Source organism: Nelumbo lutea, chromosome 1 (assembly GCF_056320005.1).
Source record: "Nelumbo lutea isolate HS-2025 chromosome 1, American lotus-T2T, whole genome shotgun sequence".
In the NCBI taxonomy this organism is placed as follows: Eukaryota; Viridiplantae; Streptophyta; class Magnoliopsida; order Proteales; family Nelumbonaceae; genus Nelumbo; species Nelumbo lutea.
The window spans coordinates 151,459,960-151,477,508 of NC_142684.1; the positions used below are offsets into that span (position 1 = coordinate 151,459,960).

The following is a 17,549-nucleotide window of genomic DNA, read 5'->3' on the forward strand; positions in this document are numbered from 1 at the left end:
TGCCAAGGTGCTATGTAATTGAGCCTAGGAGCTCAATAGTCATCTCTGAACTTCTCAGGATCATGTCGCGTAACTGTAGGCCTCATCCTTACCCCACTTAAATCAAAGGGAAACGGTAAGCCTCATTAATTGGTGTTTTACCCCCTTTCAAAGCGGAACAGATCCCTACATCACGGGCCAAGAATTTTAGGAGTGTTTCACGAGACCAACGACAACCCAACCATATAAGGGCATCAACCCCCAAGACTCAGGTATACGTGATTATTTGCTCACTAGCATTATATCATTCAAGTTTTCAACTCACAACCTGAATACAATGTTGACTTAAGCATCAGAGTGACCTCACCGGGTTAGCCACCCCAGGTTCTCTGATCCTTTGTCTTGGAGCTCGGTCTAGCTCTCTACGCAACTAGTTCCCCGGTGATCTTCCAACTAGGAGCTTCCAGATCACACCCCATCATAAACATGGATACTTGCTAACTCTATTCACGATAAAAGGTATAACAAAAATATACAGTCAAGAATTAGAAGAGATAAGAGATGAGGAAGCTTTACAAATACAAATAATAAATACTTAAATGTGATGGTAAGGCTCAATTTGTTTGCAGTGTAAATTTCATTTGCATTGGTGTAAAATGTAAATGTAGGGAGTGCAGATGGGCTGAGTGTAATATTTGGATTATTTTTAGTTCATATTGACTTTATTTTATGTTTGTTAAAAGTAAATTAGAAAGTAAAGTGATGTGGTCCAAAAGAAAATGGAGGTAAAAGGAAGGTTATTAATTTGGGAGGAGTAAGATAGGAGCAAAATAATGTAATCCCCACTTTATATGAGACTAGTAATTAAGCACATGCGTTGCATGTGAGAAAATTTTCTTCATATTAATTACTTGAATATTAGATATATAGTTAAGATAGAAATTGAAAATTAACAAAAGTAACCGTATGATAAAAATAAACTTAAATGTTTGTAGAAAATAACAATTATTATTATTATTATTATTAAATTTTGTATTGCATTTTTATCATAAATAAAAATAACTTTTATTTTAACAATTATTTGTATTTAATATGATGAATATATAACATCGGAAATGTTCTCAAATGCTTTCGAAAAATTTTTGTACATTTTCATTTTCGGTGTTCTATCATTTTTTAAATATTTATTACTCAATTATGATATCATGGGTTTCTTTAAAAAGTTGGATCATTGACCCACCATCTAGATAAGAAAATAGCTTTGCTTTTGGATTAGCTTTAAGTTTGGGAAAAATATAGTCGGAGCAAGTTAATAATTTAAATGTTGGATTTAATGAGAGAAAGTTGAATGCATTGAATATCTTATAATTACATCTTTTAAAATCATTTAATATCAAGAATTGAATACCTTATTTGCCCTCATTTTTTATCAATAAATTTAAATATAGAGGGATAAATTTTGTACTTAGAAAATTACAGAAATATTCTTGAGGCCATTAGTACTTTTTAAAGTAGTATAGATAGATAAAACCAAGGTAGGAGGATGGTGGTTATTTATTTGTGTCAGATTAGATTTTTAGATGCAAGATTTGCAGTGCCAAAGAGTGTGAATAAGATAAAGTATAAACTTTGTATCAAGTAGGAGAGCAAACCAGGGTTATCAACAAATGGGTGCAAAACTAAGATGGATGTAAATTTTGCATCTAATTTAGATTTACACTGCAAATAAACAGAGCATTTTCTTAAGGAGCATCAATTCCCGTACTAATGACTAAGGTGGTATTTGATGGGGCATTTTCTTAATGGCAAAGGATTTGAGGTGTACCAATAATTATACTATTAAGTTGAATGGGTAAATAATTGTCCTCGAGAAATTGGGATGCAATTAATTGTCTCTCACATATTTTTGTACGAGAAAATTATGAAATGAATGAGTTAGGTTTTGGGGCACAATGGTTGCGTTGCTCCATTGTGACTTGGGTGACCAGGAACCGATAGGGGTCTGATTTCCGGGGTGAATGGTCCAGCTGTTTGAATCAAATGAATGGCCTGTTTTGACAATAAATAATTAAAAATAAAAAACAGTTAAAACCGTTGAACAGTTCAAATGGTTTGACTGTTTGAAATAATGATTTATTGATCAAATCAACGGTTTTTGGCAAAATAATGGTTTTGGATAAAACGGAACCAATCACCTAACCGATTCCTGATTTTTCTGATCCGACCATCCAATCGGATCCAATTTTGAAAACCATGGCGTACATCTGTCCCTCCCCAGACCCTATATCTGTGGTGGGTGCCTCATGCACTGAGCTGCTTATTTTAATTATGCAATGGATATGTAAATACATCGTACATGCATATGCACACATACATATACGCCCATAAATGTATGTAAAAGACATGTATCTATGCATGCCAAAAGAGCCATCTTAGGGGGATAGTCTGGGTTGGGTAGGTAAAATCCAGACACCAAGGACTTGGGACTCCACTTGAACCTGAGCAAAACCAAGAGAGGTTCATGTCAAGAACGGACCTTGGGTCACCTCCTCCTTAGGTGGAGAGTGGGGACTGTTCTTCTTAGGGTTGAAATGTGTTGTGTCTTCAAAACCTGCAGTTACCTTCTTTGAATAAAAAAAAAAAAAAAGGAATTCCAATCCAAAGTCTTTGTAACGCTAGAGTTCTTTAGTTTGAATTGCTGGGGGTGCAAATGAATCCGATCCAAAGTCTTGGATTCGAATATCTCCTATTTCGGATCTTCGGGTCATATATATGTTATTTTTTATTTAAATTGTTGTTTTTTATTTTTCTTTTAATATTTATTATTATTTTTAAATTAAATCGAATCAGATCAGATCCGAATATTTGACTTTTTCATTAGATTCAAATTCAAATCAATATTTGTAAGATCAGATCGGATTTACTGTTTATAGTATCAGATCATATTCAGATATACCCTAATTTAAATCCGATCCAATTTATTTGCATCCCTATGAATTGCAATGTGTTTCATGTTTTTTAAAATCGAATCGGACCAGATGGTCAGACTGGAAAAATTGAAAACCGGTGAGGTGACCAATTTCATTTTCCCCAAAAACCGGATTTTTAACCTGACCCCTGACCAGTTCGATCACCGGGTCAGTTTTAAAAACCATGATGTGTTCTATCAAAAGAGACCCAAAATCTAAATCCAGCAGTAGGGCTTTCATGCAGAAAAGCAAAACCGTCCACGAATAACCCTGTACCGCCACTGTATATGAGGGTTTCTAAAAGCAGGGGCGGAGCCAAGGGGTGGCGGAGGCTATGCGTTGAAAATCCGTACAATACCCACTTAAATCCTCGCCTATATTTTGGTCCCATATAAATTCTTTTGAAGATATATGGGTTGTGTTTGATATCATTGTGTCTGTTTCTGTTTCTACCTGAAATGTCAGTTGAATGTTTCTACAAACAGTTTCCCACACATGTATTTTTAAGGTAGACCTGTTTTAATTATAAATAATTTCAAATAACAGTTGTATGCCATAATGGTATTGTTCAACCCCAAATGTTTGAGGTGAGGTTTTTAAAACTGGACTAAACAGGTAACTGTTTTAGGGTCTAGTTTTCAGGTTGAACAGTTTGACTATTTAGTCTGAATGAACAGTCTGTTCTAATAAAAAAAAAAAAAAGACCAAAATCTATTATCCGGATCGATGGTTCAACGGTTTGATAAGTTGGGTCAGTGGTTTGCTAATCAAATAAAAGGTTTTTGGCCAAAAAACGAATTTAGGGTAAAAGGAAACCAATTAAATGACTGATTGACAGTATTTTCAGTCCGGCCATCTAATCCTGTTTGGAAAACCATGGATAAAGAGAGCAATGGTACCAAACATAACCATAAAGTTGTAAATGAGAATGCCAATAGATTAAAAATTAAAAAAGAAAAGCATGCCCATGCCCATTAATGACATATATCACAATATGGGAGTAACTAGGAAGGGGCCGGATGGAGGAGGGAGGGCCGGCCTCCTCATCGACGTAGCCTGAACATCATTTGGTTTTGCTTCTAGAACCGTTAAGCATGCAAACGTACATGTCTCAATTCAAAAAGGTGGTTGGTACAAAGGAGAGGGCCTCATCAATGTACCTTCACATATATAGACATAATAATAAACTAGAGGAAATGAAAGAGGAGATGTTTACTTCTAGCTTGTATTCCAGGGAACATAAAAACACAAATGCATCAAGTACTACAGAGTCAGCAACGACACCACACATCCACACTCACAAAAGGAAAAAAAAAAAAAAAGTAGTCAGCATGAAAGCTTGCTTTTGCCTTCTCTTTTGTGAGCTTGTTGTGCCTCTCTGTTTTTTTGGCCATGTCTACGCAACAGAGGATAAGGACGCAACTATGTGAAAGAACTGTACCTTCTCCACCAGGTCCTTGGCATGGCTGGTGGCTCGGCGTTCAAGTCTAGCAAACAGCTCATCACTTAGTTGGTCTCCAATGTGTGCATCCACCAGCACCCCGCACACGCTCTTGCAACTATTTGCTAGGGCTCGACCCACCTCCGCCGCATCGTCGGGTCGGTTTACCACAAGCGGGCTTCCTCCTCGGAATACCTGCAGGTTGTTTATGCCAAACGACCCATCCGCTTCCACTACCTCCTTGAAGTCCTGTAGGCTTGGGGCGTAAACCGGGATGTTGAAGCTGTCACGTTTCTCTGCGTCTACTAGCCCCTGCCAAACAACCATAACACCCGACCCGAATCATTGAATTGAAGAATTAAATGGTGAAGCTCACTTCCATATCATGCATGTACATAGAAACAACTATGGTCGGTCATCAACCATCATTATCTGATGAATGATCCGAATCCGATGGGGCAAAAAGGGGTTTTGTCCTTTTGTGGGAAATGATCACATGTCGTACCAACGACATACCATCTCCCAAGCGCCAACAAAGATGGGGACACTCCTATCTGGCATCTGCTATTGGTCTCTCTGTTACATTGCCTACTACTTTGGTGCCAGTGCCACTGCATTGGCCATGCCCCAAGGCCCAAGGCCCAAGGCCCAAGCCCAACCATCTCTCTTTCACTCTTTGCTCTACCCACACCCACTCACTCCTACCCAATCGCTTGCTATATGCAACCCTTACCATTGATTAGTCCTACTCCGGGGCCGGGCCGGGCTAGCCCTAGGCCTTTCATCATAATTTTGTTATCACCTTGCATCATCAATCATCTCTCTCTTCTTTTTCTGTTGGCGGTTTCCTTTAATAATTCTGCCAGTTAATAATTCTGTTGTGTCACCAGGTGGACTCTGAAGTCTGAACCCCAACTTTTATCCATTTGGGCTGGCTTGAATTTCTTGTTCTTATCTAAAAGATGGATGCGAATTCTATACAGTACTGTCCAAACATCTTACACAGTATTGGTACCGGCAACCATTATGGATCTTTGAATTTTTAAATCCAGACTTAACACCCCGGCCGATTTTTAAATCCTGACTTTGGTGCAATAGGGTTTGATCAAATTTGCATTCACCAACCCAAAACGTTTGAGGTAGAAACAGTAATGGCACCAAGCACAACCATAATAAAAGAAGAAAACAGAGTTTTGCAGAGTGAAATGAAAAGTTCTCCGTCCGTCCATAGTCCATTTCACGGTGAAACAGAAGGCACGCACAGATGGGAAAAACATACATACCTCTTGGACAAGGTCGTCCCAAGCGTCCTGAAAGTGGGTCCCAAAGAGTAGGCCGGCACCACCCTGGTCGGTTGGGTCCACCGAGGTTCTTCCCAAACAAACCAGAAACATGGAGCCACCTCTCTTCATCTCAAGCGCTCGACATCTCAGGAACCCTGCCAAGTCTGTCTGGAACTGCTTTTTGTATGCATTGGCTGTGGCCTCATTCGCACCGTGGATGAAAACCCTTCCTTTGTTATACGCCGTTGATCTCTTATCTATCACAATCTCCGGTACCTGTGCATTCACTGTCGGGTTTCAGATGGTGATAAATTAAAGGGAAATACCTTAACACATTAAAATGCATTTACTAATAGGTTATTAATTAGCCAGGTAACGTTTTGGGTAGTTGTTGTACGTTAGGGCCCACCCACTGTTGGACGAGTCCCACACCTAGGTCCTGACTCCTGAGAGCAACAGAGTTCTTCGTCTCAACTGAACTCTCTAGTCTCTACCATACCATGAATCTGAATCTTTCTCTGTAGACTTCAAATCATTCTGATTTATGGCTTCGGCACCCTCGAAATATGATATTCTACGTATCTAGATCGTGTAACCCCAGTTCAGTGTTGTAGGTGGAATCAGAGACCAGATCTACTATGCTGCAAACAACAATGCTTGTTTGCCACCTGTCCTTGACACGTATGATAATACATTGCGTGGTGCATGCCATGTTTTTGAATGTCGAGGACAGGTGGCTAACAAATGTTTGCTGGCAGCAGATCCCAACTAATAATTGGAGGGGCCCGATACTTCCTTGGTTCGCAGAAGGCAGCATAGGGGGCACTCGGGCAAGGGAAGGCCGTGCGTCCATAATTTATCTACGCCTCTTGTGAACGAGGCCCAAGATTTTGCCTGCAAATCAACCTTCTTGACTCGGTATAATTAATTGTCCCCACGTTTCTGCTGAGTGACATAGCACTCCTCCACGTGGCAACTTGTTTCCGGGCCAAACTGAGCTCGTAACTTGAGCCCAAAGCAACTGTAAAAGGTCAACAATTTGGACCGACTGCCGGCAGATACCTCACAGGCAAAATCGCCTACTCCACAGAAGTTAAAGAACATGGCGAACCCACGGTGTCCCTATATGATCGATGGACGAACTGGATCGGCCGACCCGATTAAACAACTTCTATTATTAAGTAAAGTACTAGTATTGACTATAAACAGTCAATGTCTACTTTGAGAACGTACGAACTATGTAAAATAAAGTAAAATTACGTGTTAATGCAGACCTGAGAGAGCCAGTGCAGGGAAAACGCAGAGTGAAAGACATCAACGGAGCGAGCCGGAAAGAGCCGGCGGTAAAATGAACCAGGGACACCGGCGGCAAAGTAAGAGCGGTGGCCCTTGGCAGCTAGGCACTCTTCCATGCTACCCCCGTCAATGGCCAAGGGAGGAAGAAGCTGGAAGAGAGTGTTGAAGTCATTGGAAGGGAGGTCGGAGAAGAAGGCCGAGAACTCGGGGGGTTCATATCCCATGGCTTCAAATCTCTTGGTTATATGTCTGATGATGACTTCCATGATGTAGATGGTGTTACCACCGCATGAACACCCCAGGTCTGCTACCACAAATGGAGTCTCTGGCGACTCTAGTTGCACACTGTCCAGGGCTCCCTCTAGCAGGTGAAGCATGGATCGAGCGTGTTGAGCCTGCAGAGATGCCATCAACAGTTATTTAGAACCAAAGGAACCAGAAATAGAAGCTTGGTTATGAACAACTAACTACATATATATAAAATAACAATTATAAGTAACCCAACTGACAATATTAGCTAGCTCTCTGGTGATATATAATTGCTGAATAACGATAAGTCATTGATATATACTGATACTAATAACCAGTTACTTAGCAGAAGAAAACTTAGAAAAACAGTATATTAATTAATTGATACTGATGATACTGTTACCATGACACTATTCATCATCAGTAGCTAGGTATAATCAGGCGTTCTGTCATAACTTTTAGATAGCAGAAAAAACATAAAAGAGACAGAAGGGAAAAATGAAGGGAAGCAACCTGAGCTTGTGAGTTGTTTGCATAACTTGCTTCTCCTTTGCCACCTTTCATGCTAAACATTCTCTCAAGCTTCCTCGCAGAAACAACAACATTATCTCCTTGGAGGGCCATAACTGCGCTCTTGGGTGTTGGTATCTTGGTGGTGATGTTAGGTAATACTAGGCTATTTTTGGGTGGGGAGGGGGGGCCAAAGTATGCAGTATATATAGACTGACGAGGGGTGGTTTTTGAATTTTGTGTTTTGATTAGGATACAAAAGATTGTCTGTTATTATTATTTCAATAAAGTAAAAAAAAAGGTCCGTTAATTAACCCACACAAATATGAAATATTCAGGTATTCACAAATTAATGCATGCACACAAATGGGCCTCACATGCAGTACTACAAGAAAGAAGACCCAAGATTAACGCCGGATTTTTATATTTCCTTCTCTAGGCAACTTGGGCGTGGCGTCTTATTATCTCGCCGGAATCCGGCCAAAAATCGGAAGAGGAAGAAAAAAGAAGGGAATTAAGCGTGGTAAGAACTAAAAAGTGAGTAGACTCTGCCTCAGTATTAGAATTCATAACACGGTTTGCTCTCTTTTATTTTATCTCAGAGTGTGTACATACGTAGTATCTAATATAAATTAGTTTTGTATTTATTAAATGATTAGTGGTAAGCTTATTGGATCAACGTAACTCTGAAGCTCAGGAACAATCCGTGCTTAATTATCCTTGGGATTGCCCCTGCAGAACTGTTTAGCGAATGGACTGGTTCGACCCCAGCTTTTAAAACATCGAAATTGATGAATATTTTCCTAGTTTGTGAATTGTGTGATGGAACATATTGTACAGATGCAATTATGTAACAATGATACAATGGAATATTGCACAATTAATGAAGCATATAAAATAACTAAGTCACCGTCATTAGAACTGTACTGTGACGGAGCCACAGAATCCGGCCGCGCAAATTGACTGTGTCCAATGACGAAAATGGTGGATTTCACAGTGTGGTAGAACAAATGGTTCAGATGAAAGAATGAAGCATATATACGAGTGCAATCAGATTCATCAGAACTCAGTAGGAGTAGCAGTTGTTTCCATTACAAGTTAGCTTTTTTTTTCCTATAAATTAATGGAATATTGCGTCGGCAGAGAAAGAGCTTTCGGGATAATCGAGATGAAGGAAATCCATTAAAAAGCCAAATGATGATTGATTATTCCGTTTAACAACCATTTTCACCCCCAAATTCAAGGGTTCTCTTTGTACCTAACTCTTTAACTGCTACTGTTGGCAGTCAAGCATCATTACTGTGACCCTCTTTTTCTCCCTCTGGAGACCCGGGATCTTGTTCTCTTCTTTCTCTCCCTCTCCCTCTCCTTCTCAGCTTCTCTTTTTTTGCACGTTTAAGTCCAACCCCGCGTGATGGTCGCCGGTTCACGTGAAACTAGACCGGACCATTTTCTCCTTCAATTCCTTTTATCCATAATAAAGTTTCATTTCATCCCACATAATAAGCTCCCCAACCAACCATATTATTAGACCTAATTAAACACTACTACTTGTGTTTGTGTTGGGTCCCTAGAAACCAAAAACACAGTCCTCGATCCTCACTCCTCACTCCTCAAATGTTAGATCATGGAGATGGTCCACGCGTCAATGGACCCTGATGGCTGGATTTGGTGGGTTAATCAATTCTTGGATATTGGCTCATCTAAGAGGTGAGGCCGTGGGGGGATTATTGGCCCCATAAACTAAAAAAAAAATGGTTGGGTGTTTGGTTTTCTTTATAATTTCTCATTGATTTCCAATTGGGCTCATCTTGTCCAACGCAATCTATTGTAGGACTTCAAAGAGAGTTTCCCTTGTTTATTCGAAGGTGATGATGGTTAAGTTTTGGATTATTCAGGCACTAACAAACAGGGGGTTAGATTTCTAATTACCAGGCAACACGAATAGAGTTAGAGCATTGGAATCATACATTAAGAAGGCTATATATTCTAGGGGTCTTAGTGTTTGATTAATTTAATAAAGCATTCTCGTAATTTCCGGGTTATCAAGTGAGACTTTTGCTGTAGTTGATTGGGTCAAAAGGATCTGAGCCATGGTTTCATGTGTCCGTTTGCGGAATTAATTTAGAATATCTAATGCATACGATCGATGCTTGCGCTTACCGTTGATTAATTATTCTTATTCAGTTATATAACCTTAGTGAAGTATGAACTCATTTTGTCTCAGCTTCATTCCTCAACTGATATTCTAAATTAATTCCCAAAATTCTCTCTCTCTCTCTCTCTCAATATTAATTGAATCACATTCCAACGAATCCTCCCTCCCCGGAGTTCTTCCCTTTGCATCTCTATCAAAGCAAATTAATTCCCCATGTGCTTGATGTTGCAGTATTGAGCACCATGAGTTGATTACTAAGTACTTTGCTGAAATTTCATGTTGAAGACAAGAAAATCACAATTTAAGGCATTAATGATGGCGATCTTGTTTCCAGGTAGACAGTTTATTATTATTTTTTTGTCTACAAAATTTCCATTAGACAGTTAAAATCGATCAAATTTATTTCTATAGGTCCTAACCTCTATATAGAGGTGCCTTTTCTTACAACCACCACCACCCCAAAAGAAATTAAATAGTAGTTGATCAGTTGAGAACACCAAGGAGATGAGAGATGATTTGTATTCTATATTAGAGAAGTAAGAAGTTGGTTCTTGTATAGCTCGGCTCAGCTGTGGCCATGGATTTGGGTGGTGGGAAGAATTTGTTTGGTGGTCAAGGGGCTGAGCTACACTAGGAATTGCCATATACAGACAAATAATTATTCTTGTGGAATCAGCAGGTTCAGGCTGAACCACAACCACTGAATGAAGCCCAATTTGGGCTGGGCTTAACTTGACCCATTAACAGAGATTAACAAGGGGAACATGTGGGGCCCCCAAACCAGCTTGTCACGTCACGCTGAAGATTCATGGGTCGTTCAGTTTTCAGTTCAGTCTTACTTGCTCCCGTATACGTTGGAACTTGGAACCGTTGGCATAAAACTAAAAGCAATCAGAATTTAGAAGTTTAGAACCAACACCGACCAGCTGATTGCGCTTAATGAGTTTTACTAATGGGCCTGGTGGGCTAAATAGACTCTGGATGGGACTGCTTAGGTAGCAAGTACGAAAGAATCTCCATCTTCGTCTTTTTCCTTTGAAAAGTGAAGGCTTTTATTTTCGTCAAATTCTTGTGGGCTCTACGGATCTGAAGATTTCAATTCTAAACGCCCGTCGCTGAAGTGAAGCAAGCCTAGTAGTGTTGGCAGGCAAATTAAACAAGGCTCGTCACGAGACTGAACTATACCTTGGAAAGGCACGAGTCACCTAATTGACAGCCCTAAAAAAGTGCCAATTTATATATATATATATTTTCTGTATATCACTTTATAATGTTCTAAGCAAAAAAAAAGTACAAATTAAGGTTTACTATATATTTGAAAGATTCTCTAGGTTGGCCATTTAATTCCATCATGTGGGATTTTTCTTTTGGTAGGCTTTCATATAGGCTTTGACTACTAACTTCTTTAATTTCTAGGGTTCATCAATTTAAACATCTAGGCTTTCAATTCAAGTTTTCTCAAGATAAAATAAAAAAAAAATCCTTTCAATTCAAGTATTATTATATATATATATATAGTAAAAACACCTGAATTTTTAAATACGATTTCCTAGTGGATTAAAATATAAATGATTTTTACATAGAAAATATTTAACAGATAAAACTTGAAGAACTTTCAGGGTATTTGTTGTTAATCTGAAAAGGTATTAAAAACCCCAGAGACATTGCGGGACCCATGAAAATATAATGCAAAGACAAAGGTTGGATGTGTCTTCTAGGGCCTAGTTTTGTTAGTAGTAGGGGATAATAAAACAAAGAGTTGCATAAACAGGTTTACTAGTAATCCTTTCCCAATGATTATGCAACTCTTTACCCTGTAGCTAGACATGGTGTCTGAACGTTGAAAAGACAGCCAAGAAAAATGAAGAGATGCATAAGCTCATTCATTAACTAGCATTCCTCCTTTTTCCATGGCTGTACTAGTTATTACTTTATCATATTTACAATTAAAAGGATGAAAGATTAGACTCATTATTTCCTGAAAGAATGGTAGGATCTATTTAATGGATGTCATGATGGTTGTGGAATGGGTAGGCAAATTTCAAAAATTTTTCTATCTTCTCCCAACTGAGAATCATATTTCCTAAATTTAGAATACAATATTCAAGGATTCTACTTGAATCATAATTGAACCAGATCTGAACCAAAAAGAAAAATGGAGGATTATACCTGCTCCGGAGAAACAGTATCTCCCAAACTTGGTGTTTACGCCCAAAGAAGACACTAAGATCCGCTCCCGCTGAAGATGACACAACTGTGGGTGGAACGTAACCAGCAGGGTGCGTCCTACACACTAGATCCTTTGCAAGAACCCTCTGGAACTCTAAACACCGAATTTTTTTCAGTCTTTCTTGCAAGACTGATGTCAAGAACTGATTTCTTGACTTCCTATTGCTGTAAAGATCAAATCTTGCAAAAGGGAATGGCGGCAGCTGGAGGAGAACTCCTGGGACGAAGATGGTTGGATTGCTTCTCTTCTCTCTAGAGTCTGTATGAGATCTAATCTCAATTCGTAGGATGTTTTCTTGCTTATTCAAAAACCCTGGTTCAAAATCTGATGTATTTCTCTTAGGGTTTCTCCTCCTTTCTTCTTGATTAAGAAGACCTCCTAATTTGGAGTTACTCCAATCCAAATCAATACTTGGATAGGGGATTATCTTAATCCTATCTGTAGATTAAGATAGTTTACTCCTGATCTTATAAGGAGGTTACCAGATTCAAATCTGATTTGAATTTGGTCTCTCAGGGTGGATAAGGTTAAATGCCCAATTCTTTTACTAACATTAATCTCAGATTTTCCCCATAGATGGGTGATCATATCAGCCCAGCTCGTAATGGGCTTTTGGCCCATCAAGTTTTCAGTATTTAACTAGTTTCCAATCTGCTGCCCAATTAGGCTTCTTTGGATGGCGTGGGACCCAAGCATTGATCTACACACCAGCCACATGGGTTCGGCCCAGCCGAATTCATTGAAAAGCTCAGTGAACCCCTAAGCCCATCACATGGACCTTATGGGCCCAACACTTACATTAAGTGGTCCCTGGGCCAAGCCATTTTATAAAAACCCAGGGACTATGGGCAGGTGCAAGATTAGCCCATCAGGTATTATCCTAAATGGTCTTACACTTAACCTCTCAGCCCTTAATGATCAAGCATTGCCCGACAAGAGAGGACCTCTCCCTCGGCTGCAAGGAACAGTGCCACACTCTCTACCCACACAGATCCCGGGAATTAAAACCATTTGTAAACATTTTTGAAACCGTACATATATATGTATATATATATTGCAAAACAAAATTCCAACGATTGAAATCAACTGCTGGCAGTTTGGTTTTCATCAGAGAGAGTGCATTCCCGATCATTACCATTGTCCGACAAAGGGGCTGATCCTGTCACTATGATCACTCACTCAGATGAATTCTCAGATTGCCCCAACATGCCCAGGTTTTGACCCCCGCTAAGGATCTAACTAATTGACATATCAAAGATAGCCCGATCTGACACCTAGTGAAGTGTCACAATCGAGTCTAAGGGTAAGGTGTAACTTTTCAGTTTTTCCCATCTGTCTCCAAGGTCCAGGGCAATACTGAAAATCTGGTCCGGTTCAAAGATTCAAATAATCTCATACTGCATGTGCCTTGGGTCTTAACCTGGTGGCCGAGACAAGCCATCCCAACACTTGGTGGCACACCAGTATCAGCCTTGGTAGGATAAATCTCCCCAGACTTATCCAATGGCTGTGAATATTTAAAACTAACACGAGTCTTTATAAGTGTCCAGTTTTAGGATCTTACACAGAATTATACTAAACAATATGAATCAAACATGCACTTTATTCATTTACACTAAATATCTAAAGTATATCAAATTAGATTGAAGCTAAAGGCATACAAAACTGTCTAACATTTCCAACTGATCATGGTTCAGTTTCTATTTCCAATTTTAAAACAATCTCTGAACTAGTTTAACCTGTCAGTACCTTTGGGCTTCAATAATTGCAACTAATAACCATCTCTATTTGATTGAGCTTCTTGGTTCAAAGCTTCATAATTGGCAAGGATTCATTTAACCATTTAGAGGTAGGGCATTCATTACTTCATTAGGTAGACTTTATAGTATCATTATTTAGATACCATAGGCTATGCCATATGATTTATTTCTTTTTATTATTTTCTGCAATCAGAAATAGTAGTTGATTTGTAGCTTGTAGGGAAGGGGGGAGTTTTATTAGGATTGGATCAGAGTAGTGGTGGATGCTAAATTATCACCTGGGCCCAGAACTGGATTGGATCAAATTGATACTGTAGATGTACTTGAGTATTGATTGAGTTTTTTTTTTCCTTTTCTTGTTATTAGCTTTTTGTAATGGGTTATCTTTTTCTTTTTCTTTTTTTTTTATGTGCAAAGATTGAGCAAATAGACAGTTGGTTAACTCTAACATGAATTCTTGTTCAAGCATTGATCATATTGAACTACAAATTTTTAACTAATACTAAGAAAAGAATAAGGAATAGAAACTATATGGATGTGAAAATCCCCTAAATTAGTTGTTCAAATATAGTGTGGTTTTTACTATTAATTTAATTAACCATAAGAAGGGATATTGGTGAAATTCGTAGCATAGAAAGTATAGAGTGAAAAGTGAATAAAAATTAAAAAATTAAAAAGCAAAACAATATACAATACATAGAATATAGAATTAATAGAATTGCTTTAATGAGGCTATATTTAGTTATGCAAATCACAAATAAACACATTAAATACTAAGATTAAATGATTAATATATAAGATAGCTCGATTGATAAAAAATAAAGATAGATGATTCAGCTTTTATTCTTTTTCTTTGTTTTCTTTTTTAATATCTTATCAAAAGTGCCATTTCCTTGTGAGAGAGAGAGAGAGAGAACAGAGGGGTTGTTTTTTAATGAAAAATAGAATCAAAAGTTATGGTTCTTAGGAGAGAGATCAGAGAATGCATGGGTTGTCATGGGTATTGAATAGGTTCTTAAATCTTAAATATAAGCAACAAGTTTAAATCGTGTAGGACCCTAGGATCAACTTTGGAAAAAAGTCTGTCTTTCTTATCTTATCAAAGATATCCCAAAATTCTATGGTACAGAGTCTACAGAGACATTACTGTATCAACAGTACTGCAGAGCGCTTCTCCAGTCATGCAGTATGCCAGCATGATTTATATATGTATATTGCAAAACCAAATGGCGCTGTAAAGTTTCACTTCCATCGAATGTGCAATAATCTAGAGCTCAAGGTGCATTTCTCAGTATTGTTAGCAAAAGACGTTTTTTTTTTTTCTATCATAAAATTGCTCTGAACATATCTGTCTTGCCAGAAAATACTAAGCATAAAAAATGAATACCTTTTTCAAAAAGATAAACTAGGTTTAGTTAAATCCTTTCTTTAAATGATAGGAGCCATGACTGAGTTTCATTTTTTTTTTATTTTTTTTGGTTGTAATTTTTACAGAACTGGTGGAATTACAATCAAACCGGTTAACCCATGAACAGAAGGATTTAACAGGTAAAATTCAAGAAAAATAAGGAATAATTACATTAGAGTGAGGCCCACAAGGCAACTTTTATTCTCTCTCTCTCCTTTTTCTATAAATTTCTCTCGTTTCCCTTTACAATTGGAACCGATTCTCTATAGTGTCTTTTTTATATATGGTGTTACGTGTAGGGTTTTAATGCTGACAACTTCAACACAAATTTAATACATTAATACATGGCTGAAACTTCTGATCATGCTTTAATGGAAAGGAAGTTTTCTGGGTAGGACTGGTTTCTGATTTTTATGTTGGATTTCAATTCTCAATACTTGAGATATATGTCCAAAATTTGGTTTGCATGCAGTACCGCTTTTATGCTTTGTCTGTGAAAAGTAGGATACGACATTGGACTTCCTGATTTTGTTGGTAGACCCATTGCCCTCACTTACCGTCTAGTCGGTTTTTGGGCCATCTCTTCTACAGTCTTGTCTGGGAAACTGAAAACCAAGTTTTCTTTCTTTCATTAATTTAACATATAAAACTAGAAATTTGAGACTGTTTCATTTCATTTGAATAAAAATGCCAGTTTCAAGAAAGTAGCTGAGATTTGGAAGGTTTAACCTTCAGGCACCCTCCAAGTTCCAAGAGCCTGTGAACCAAAAGTTTCAATTGAAATTTGATACCGAGAATTAGACCCTAACGTACTATACTAGGCGCCACCCAGGTCTGGTTCATTCATTTATTTATTGTTTTATTGAACTCCATCCTTATCGCATTTCCTTGATTGATGGACCTTTCATGGGTCGGGTCGATATCTAAGCCAAGCTGAATCACATCTACATAGACACAACCTAGGTAGAGATAGCCTCTTCTCCACGTGAATGCGTCATGCATATATTCTTTCTTCTGTTTTTTGGGTTTCGAAATCCAGCACCGTCCATGCATGTTCTAGCTTCACATTTAGAGCACACCTTCACCTTCCTATAATGGTGAAAGATAAAATTGATTCAGTAGGCCGGGTTAATAAGCACTTCGATATTGGAAAAAATGAAAGCCCTTTTTTTTTCCTGGGAATTTTTCAAGTAAAAAAAACAGAAACATCAAGGGAAAGTATTTTAATAGGAAATAGTTATAGTTACTAGGTAGACATCTTACCCTTATTTTGGGTAAAGGAAACAGAAAAAAACAAGACACCGAGCAGAAAAAAAAGCAAGAAAAGACAGTCATCTCAACAAGTTCATCCATTTGGCCTATTTCTCCTATCAGCGTCGCTCCATGGAACTTCAACCAGACATCCAGATCAGGAGATAAAGCTTGGAACAGAGAAGTGTTTCACCTTGGTCCTAGACAGAAGCCTTTCTCTCTCTCTATGGGCTGCAATGTGGGCCACCATGTTTCCCATTTGTTTGACAAAACTGAAATTGATTTTCAGATTTTAAACCGGATGCAAAATGTCCTTAACCAAAAAAACCTCCACATTTATATATACAATGCAAGATAGGATCTGGGTGGCGATTACTCTTCACTACTGCTTTGTCAAATCCGATATATCCTTTCTAACCAACAGCAGCTGGCACTCCTATCAAGGCATGTACTTCTGTTCTGCCTGCCCCGGCTCGCTGCTCTGTAGATTGAGCCAAGCACGGTCCATAGTTTACTGCAACGAAAGATCCACACCTGTCTCTTATTACCACTACATAGCTGCTTTATACTGTGATGCATACATCCGCCATCGATCAATATTAACCTTAGTTGGTCCAGTCTACATCTGGCGGCACTAAAAAATCAAAATTGCTCAGTTCCCATTCTTCTTGACATTCTAACAACAAGGGCTTGGGCGCTTGGCGAAGCTTTTTCTCGAAATCGTCGTCCTCTCTCTCTCTCACACTAATTGATGTGGCCATTCTCGGTCACGTATCATTTTTTCGTGATCTGCTAATTTTTTGGCTGAGTACTTCGTTATCTTATCCACTCCCAAGTGGTCTGTGACTCAGGGGCTGAAGTGGAGCTCCTTGTTGGGGAGTTGCTTAGTGGCGAGCTACCTAATAGCAAACTGCCTGGTGCCGATTGCTTGGTGGTGAGCTATCTAGTGGCGAACTGCCTGGTGGTGAACTACCTTGATGAGCTGCTTGGAGGTGAGCTGCTTGGTGGTGAACTA

General features: G+C 38.6%; 1 protein-coding gene across 1 annotated transcript; it reads right to left on the reverse strand.

Annotated features, from left to right (window-relative positions):
- Window positions 1-4,136: 4,136 nt before the first annotated feature.
- On the reverse strand, window positions 4,137-9,032 carry LOC148878384 (indole-3-acetate O-methyltransferase 1-like). The gene is made up of 4 exons (XM_088953969.1): window positions 7,731-9,032; window positions 6,947-7,363; window positions 5,673-5,948; window positions 4,137-4,701 (listed from the first exon to the last, which is right to left on the reverse strand). Exons 1-4 carry the CDS (start codon window positions 7,839-7,841, stop codon window positions 4,345-4,347), a joined length of 1,161 nt encoding a protein of 386 aa, XP_088810095.1. The 5' UTR covers window positions 7,842-9,032; the 3' UTR covers window positions 4,137-4,344.
- Window positions 9,033-17,549: the final 8,517 nt, after the last annotated feature.

Excerpts from the sequence above, each read along its gene's own strand:
- LOC148878384 (XM_088953969.1), bottom strand. The coding sequence starts at position 7,841 with ATGGCCCTCCAAGGAGATAATGTTGTTGTTTCTGCGAGGAAGCTTGAG. Across the intron at positions 7,364-7,730 it reads CAAACAACTCACAAGCTCAG|GCTCAACACGCTCGATCCAT; the intron begins GTTGCTTCCCTT and ends GCATCTCTGCAG. Across the intron at positions 5,949-6,946 it reads CCCTGCACTGGCTCTCTCAG|GTACCGGAGATTGTGATAGA; the intron begins GTCTGCATTAAC and ends GTGAATGCACAG.